Source organism: Oxyura jamaicensis, chromosome Z (assembly GCF_011077185.1).
Source record: "Oxyura jamaicensis isolate SHBP4307 breed ruddy duck chromosome Z, BPBGC_Ojam_1.0, whole genome shotgun sequence".
Lineage (NCBI taxonomy): Eukaryota > Metazoa > Chordata > Aves > Anseriformes > Anatidae > Oxyura > Oxyura jamaicensis.
Genome location: NC_048926.1, coordinates 30090541 through 30098043, shown reverse-complemented (window position 1 = coordinate 30098043; position 7503 = coordinate 30090541). Strand labels below are relative to the sequence as shown.

The 7503-nt window shown below is 34.5% G+C and overlaps 1 protein-coding gene across 2 annotated transcripts in view; it reads right to left on the bottom strand.

Moving 5' to 3' along the window:
• Nucleotides 1-6: 6 nt before the first annotated feature.
• LOC118155935 overlaps nucleotides 7-7503 on the bottom strand; it is a 14699-nt gene continuing 7202 nt past the window's right edge. Inside the window, exons 4-7 of one of the 2 annotated variants that reach the window (XM_035309609.1) lie at nucleotides 6755-6802; nucleotides 4469-4566; nucleotides 3029-3121; nucleotides 7-294 (exon numbers count right to left, since the gene is read on the bottom strand). In XM_035309609.1, coding sequence (XP_035165500.1) covers nucleotides 115-294; nucleotides 3029-3121; nucleotides 4469-4566; nucleotides 6755-6802 — 419 coding nt within the window. In that variant the 3' untranslated portion in view covers nucleotides 7-114. The remainder of the gene's footprint in view (nucleotides 295-3028; nucleotides 3122-4468; nucleotides 4567-6754; nucleotides 6803-7503) is intronic. The other variant, XM_035309610.1, reaches the window with a different exon arrangement.

The following is a 7503-nucleotide window of genomic DNA, read 5'->3' as shown; positions in this document are numbered from 1 at the left end:
GAAAAATAAGGCAAAATGGAAATTAGTTTATCTCAACCTTTCTTCTTTCCTGTTAAGTTATTATAGGAGCTGTATGGACACTTAGGCCACTGAAGGGTAGAAGAAGTATTTTCTCTATAAGTATGATACCCTGAAGAAAAAATTTTTCTCTCCATTGGGGTCTTTGTGATCCGGCTTGCGTATATCAAGTGAGTCATCATTCACATGCAGAAAATAATTTGTGTCTTCATAGCACTGGAATTTCACAGACTCTCCTTCACAATGCATGATGAAAAAGTGATTGTCTTCGCTCAGCTATGAAAATACACAAAGTAAAGAACATATTTTTTAATGCCTTCAAGAAGGGTCACACAGGTTAGAAAAAATCAGGGGTATCGTTAGCTTTGTCTATTTTGACTATATTTTCATTTTTTATGATAAATCTTTGGGAAGACCTAATCATTTTGGGACAGATTCTATGGGGACTGTAAACAAAATTATACCTGCCTTCATCAGAGGGCTGACTGCTTCCAGACCCAGAGCTGTATTGCTTTGCTTTCCAAAAAGACCAGTACAGTTTTGATCTGTAATGTACCTGCTACATTACCAAGTCACAGTTTCTGTTGCCTATTTTGGAGTGAAATCAGAATATTGTGGTAATGATTACTCTTAAAAAAAAAAAAAAAAAAAAAAAAAAAAAGTCCTATTACATATAATTTTCTGTACATCTCAAGTCCTCAATACACCTTCTTTTAAGATCCATCTTCGGGGACCCTCCGAAGCAGGGGAGGACCCTCTGCTCCGCAGTGAGCTGCTGGGGCTGGGTTACCACCGTGTGGCGTCCTGTGTGAGCACGTACCATGCAAACAGTTTTCTGCTATTACCAGCACCGTGTTTTAATAAATGTTGGTTGTGAACTGTTACCCTCCCAATTCAATTTCCTATCATTATAAACTGTTACTATAAACCATTATTGGCTGTTACAAGCTGTTACCATTTTATTGTGTTAATAATAGCCTAATTAATAAAGGATCTTTTACTAAATGTTGATTGTGAGCTGTGTCTCCGTAAGCTTTGGTTACAGAAATGGAAATTGACAACACTGTATGCAACTCTTTCTGCTGCTGTAACAGCAGGCACCACAGATTCTCATGTTTCTGGTAATTCTACTGGCAGTCTTCCAAAAATAAACAAAAATGCCACCCTTTGAGACTTATTGTTAAAAGCTAGCAGACAAAATATCACACTGCAACACCACATAGTTTTGTGATTGACCATGAGAAGTATTTCCCCATCTCAGTCAACCCCTCCCACACTTTTTTGTTCTGTGGACAATAGAGGCTTGATTAATCACACCAGAAATTATTTCTTGTTCACTGCATTCTTTCTAGAAGGTTTATAAGAATCTCACAATTCAGGCTTGACTATGGTTTTGCCTCTTTGTCTAATCAAATGTGACGAGCAAGTGCAGGCTACTGATTTCTCCTCACTGAAATGAGTAACATATTATTTTCTACTTAAAAGTGTCAGCAAGAAACTATGATGAGTAGTTCATTAGTTGCCTTGTTAGGTTTGTAGCAAATAGCTTCTCAGAATTAATTTTTAATTTTAATGATCTGTTTAGAAACCCACAGTGATGACCAGGTCTTGACAGGCAACGGTTCCTTTTTTTTTTTTTTTTTTCTTTCTAACTATCCCCCAAAACTGGGATCTATCAAGACTAATTTTTTTCCTATTAACAGCTCTATAGAAAAAAAGGCATATTTCTTATAAAAAGCTTATGATAAAAATTTTAGAAGAATGAAAAATGGCTCTGATATTTTTATCATAAAAGGAGAGGGGCTAGAAGTTGTCCTAAATTTTCTAAGCCTCATTGCTTTCTGCTTCTAGGTAGAGCCAAAGACATTTCTGAAAGGTACCTCAGCAGGAACGTAAACTGAAGGACCCAACTGGATTTTCTAGGTTCATAATGCTGGAGACTGGTTAATTAATTATACAATAAATAAATAAATAAATAAATAAATAATAGATGTGTAGCTCATACCTTTGAAAAAACATTTCAGAATGACTTCGTGCAAGAAAATCAGTATAATTTCAAATTACCAGAATTCTTTTCTGACTTAGGAGAAATGTTAGAAATGATAGAAATATTAGGCTGTGAATTTTAGGTTTTTAATGTTTCAGATCTGATATTATGAAATTGCAAAAGCCATCTGATCCCAGATAGTTTTAAATGTGCTTACTGAAATTGGAAATACTGTCTTTTAAATTAGTCTTGGATAGTATGTTGGCTGGAGCATAACCCTAACAATTTTTTTAAATTATTTTTTTTTTGTTGTTACAATATCTGTTTAAAATATACCATATAACAATTAATTTCCTTCCTGTGCTCACAATGTTTTATCATTTCTGTCTAGAGAAGCGCTAACAAAATCAAACTTTGGTCACCAAAATGTGTGAAGAATCAACCTGGCTACCTGTATGCAACACACAATACATTTCTCCAGAATTATATTGGTTTGCTGATACAGAATTCGTTCTGAAAGTACTTCTGGGACTACTTAACTTTTATATGAAACGTTTAGTACTCTATCCTTTGTGGTTTTATTAATACAGTAAGTTTTTGACTGATGGATTCACTATTCTTAAAAAATCATTATTCTTGTAATTTGATTCCTCTAGATCTGCTAATATACTCATCAAAGTTTTCTAGATCTTGTCTAAGGAGTTGTACCAGATAAAAACTACTTCAGCTCTCCCTGCATTTTACAGAAGCACAATAATGCTGGAAACATCTCTGCCTTTCCTGTTGTAATGTAAGCTCAGGTATTTTGCCTGCAGGATGTATTAGTGTACACAAGTCAAGTCAAAAGCAAGGAAAGGTTTTTCTTATTTCTCCTTTTCTGAGGAACATACTAAGAATAAGAATGTAAACAACTCATCATTTAGCAACTAACGGCAGAACCGCATTTAGTTGCACTTTTTGTACAGCTATGTTTGTATACACTCTCATGAATACGTTTCTATTTGGTTGATCGTGATTGTATACCTGTTTGAAGTCAGGATCTTCGTGCTTGCATGTTTTACTGTTGCGTCTTCTCACTGAAGGATAATCTGGCTCTGAACAACATCCTTTTAAGACCTGTGTTTACAACCACGCAGATTGGTTATTTTGTCTTCACATTTTGACTTTTGATCCGCCAAATGTAGTACTAATTCCAAAGAAAACTTCCTTTGTTTACAAAGCCCACTAATGATTAAATTTGTGTTATCTGAGACATCTAAATTGTTATGTTCTGTGGTCAGTGATCTTTCCAGATTTTTCATGTATTTTGGAGACAGTAAATATGTGTCACCTCATTTTCACAAAAGAACTGCTTTTAAAGATGCCAAGGAACATAATCTTGTATAATCCAGCACTTTCAAAATAGGTGATTGGGAAGTAAAATCTATTAGGGCTCAACACTCCATTCTTTCTCTGATTTGGTGGAACACTTTTCAAACAATTAATTTATGAAAAAAATAATCTCTGAACCATATAAAATCTTTAAAAAATTGTTGCTCTTCCAAGGGCAGTAATGAAAACTCCAGTGGGATAATGTGCTATAAACATAATTAACATATCTTACAGCACACATTTCCCCAGATAATTTCAGGAAACTGACTTTTTGGAAAGTCCTGAAAAGAAAAAATATATGAAAAATATGAAAGATTTTAATCTGAGGAAACATTTGGTGATGCAAGGCCAAGGTTAGATAAAGCCATTCTTAATCTCAATATGACTTGTTGAAACAGAGCAGCTTGGACATTTGCCCTATTTTAGAGGGTGAATTCCAACAAAGTTCTTCCTCAGACAGATATTAGTAAAACTGTTTACATATATATATATACTAAGTTATATATTATATATATATATATATATATGTAAAATGCCTATCACCATATTGATAAACACTCTTTGGAACAACTTTGATGCTCTGGTGGCAGGGGTAAGAACAGGAACTGGCCTGTTAGTACCTCAGCACTTCTGGTTCCAACCAATTTAGAAAAAAAAAAAAAAGAGGGGGGGAGGGGGGCACCATACGGAAATCTAACCTTTCCTGATCTTTCCACTATAAACAAACCTTTGCAAGAATGTGGAAAATGAGAATGTTCTGACAACAGATGCAAATATTTAGAGCAGGTTAGTACATTCAGCTGTTATTTCTTTTCATCACAAATATTCTTTCATTATCTTGGAAGTCAGACTGAGGAGAAAATAATTCCCTTCTTAAACTCATTTCTTTCCACGGCACTAGTCCGCTATGTAATGATTTTTGCAATCGCTTATTTTAAGGTTTTCCATGGACAACATAGAGGGAGGCAGTCAAAATCTGTGAAATGTGAAATGTTATAAGTAACGAAAAATCCATTTGAAAAGGGCTGTCAGAAATCGTTCTCTAGTGGGAAAGAACACCCACAACTTCCAAATTAAAAAACTAATTCTTACCTTCAGACAGAGCTGCTTTTTACCCTTGCACAACAGGACAAATTCATTATGCTTTGATCTCTGTGTGAGGACCACCACATTTTTAGAGCATGTTTTCGCTAGAGGAGAACATTGTAATAAAATCTGTATCACTTTGTAAAAAGAAGCACAACTAAAAGTATTTTGAAAATAGACAATATTCAGACTCACTTTACAGGCATAGGAACAGAAGCAAAGATACTCACTTGATGCAGATCTCTTCTGCAAAGTGTTTAAAGTCTATGGTTTTTTGATGATTTAAGTTTTCTATACAAATCTGCATTTTTCTCTGTATATTTCTGATTATATATGGAGTATCAGATATACATGGCTATATATAATATGAATGATGAAGGCATATATGTATTGGTACTTAGACATACATGTAATGCACATGTTAATATAATACAGGAAATACAGGATTTTTTCTATTTTATCTCCTATGTGCTTTGTATGTCAAAATCTTTCCACTGTAAATGGGTGCAATGGATTTAATCCCTTTGGAAATAATATTGGTTTTTCAGCTATGGAAATAACAGTATATAACACAGTATAATGCTCAGCCTGATAAACTGAAAATAATAATTACTTTTTGGTACTTTGAAGACTCAGACCCATGTAAGCAAAAAAAAAATTAAAGGTGCCTCTTGTCAATTAGCATGGTATACAAGAGCATCACCTAGAAGAAACATTGGCATTAATAACTATCCTGTGATGCCATATCTGACTGCCTTGCGGTTTTATTTCAAATATCAGCTGTGCTCTTGAAAGTATTTCAAGGGTACAGATAAAGACAATCAACCAAACAGAAGTGTAGCAGTTGATCTATATGTCCACCAATGCAACAACTGAAGACAAATTTAACAGAGATTAGGTAATTGTTCATTGAAAGCTGCAGCAGAAAATTTTTTTTTTTTTTTTTCTTGTTACCAAGGGTATTTTTCAGCCTTTGAAGTACGTTATAAATAAGCAGAACTTACTCATTCCATCTGACTGTTTTCAGGTCCCTCAATCCTGTCCCTTATTTTTATTACCCTAACTTATCCTATCTATAATGCTTTTGTAGAAATTTTTCAAACAAATTTTGTCTGATCCAGCTACAGCAAGAAAACAGCATAAAAATCCATGTTAAAATCCAGCATAGTGTGCTTTACTTGTTGCATATTTATTAATGCATCAGATTAATGTGGTAGAATGCAGGAGGTTTACAAGTCTTCATTCTACTTGTGTTATCAGTTCATATTTTCTTGGCTGTAATTGTCCAGCTTCAGCTGTAGTGTGTAAGTGGCACATCAGTGGCAAGAGATATTTCATATCTAAGTCATAACAATGTGCTGACTTATGGGACAAACTTTCCGAATCACCTCTGAAAAATGTGGCAAATGATCTGTCAGGCATGCAATTGCTGGTAAGGGAAGTAAGGAACCTTTCCATGATTTCCTAAATGTTGCTTCCACTCTGATAGCCTTTGGATGAATTACCTGAACTATTGGTTTCTAAAACCAAAGTTTAAGGGGCCTTTTTAGACGTTCATGCAAGTGAAATGCTTTGAAATTAATGAAATACAAGATGGCACTTCTTGCTTGGGGTGTCCCTGAAATGCAAAGTGTTGGGGTTCAGCCAAATATTGAATGATCGATATTTTATACTCTTCTCTGTAAATCCCCATTTGACTATTGTTCAAGGTGCAATCCTGGACCTTGCAGCAGCCCTTTGTGGTTGAAATTGGACTAGATTTAACTTTGACTGGAATAACTTGAACCAACGTATCTTTGTTTGGCCCCACTCATTTCTTATGCTTATAATATGAAAGTTCCAAAAAAGTGTCTCCTCTTTCTTCACATCCTTTCATTTTCTCTCTCCTGCTAAAACAGGCCTTTTCTAACTAAGAGCCAAACACCAGCAATATAGCACATTTGCTTTTCTTCAAAAAATATTGGTTCCAGCTTGTATAAACTCTACTTCCTCCTACATTTGTCTTCAGTCCAACACCTTACTCATAACTTGCTAAGGCATGTTTTACGGCTTTCAAGATCTCTTCCTATGGAACACAGAAATTCACAGATCTTTCATTCTTAGCAGCCTGTCTAAATTGTCCATTGTCTAGCAACCTGACCTAAATGAAAATTTGGTGTTAGATATCACTTCTAATATGATGTATATGAAACATTACGAACTTCTTTTCCTACCTTCAAACACCCCTTCAAAACCAGACACTAACAAAGAGAATGATACATTTTGCTCCCACATGAGTCATGCAAGTCTTACCACTAACTGCTGGTTCATTGCTTGTGAACATGCTTAACCACGCGATATCTAAAACAGAAGACATTTAACAAAGATTTGGAATTAGACAGTAACATTCTTCAAATTTTAAAAAAAAAAACCAAACAAACAAACAAAAAAAACTTCACAAACAATTAATGAATTTCTTTAAAGTATCATCTGACAAAGAGTGCATAATATCAACTGGCATCAGACTTCATTTTTTTGCAGGTCTCTGAATTCATGTGATCCTACTAAGACTGTACAGTTAGACTTGTATATATATACCCTGAGATCTGAATTCTTAGTCTAATAGATGTATTGTTTTTATATATAATAGATGTATTGTAATTATGTTTTACAAAAGAGAATTCACCTGCCAAAATAGAGATGAGTAAGGAAATGTAAGATATTTTTTTTTAAAAAAAAAGAGAGAGAGAGAGAAGCCCCAGAATTGTTTGGTAACAGATGTGAGGGCCCTGACACAAAATAAATTAGACTGGAAAGTTATAGGTAGCCATGGCATGGATGTTCTGGCTTTTCTCACATCAACCTAAATTAACTAGTCAGCTCTGTTGAAAGCATTACTCACTTCAGCTCAAAGCCACAAACACGCAGATTAAAGTTGGCTCCTAGTAGGATGCCGTATTAACTGTATCATCATGAATGTATGTTTGTGTGTGGTACTTGTGTTTACAACATAGCATTTCCTGTTTTCTTTCTTTCTTTCTTTCTTTCTTTCTTTCTTTCTT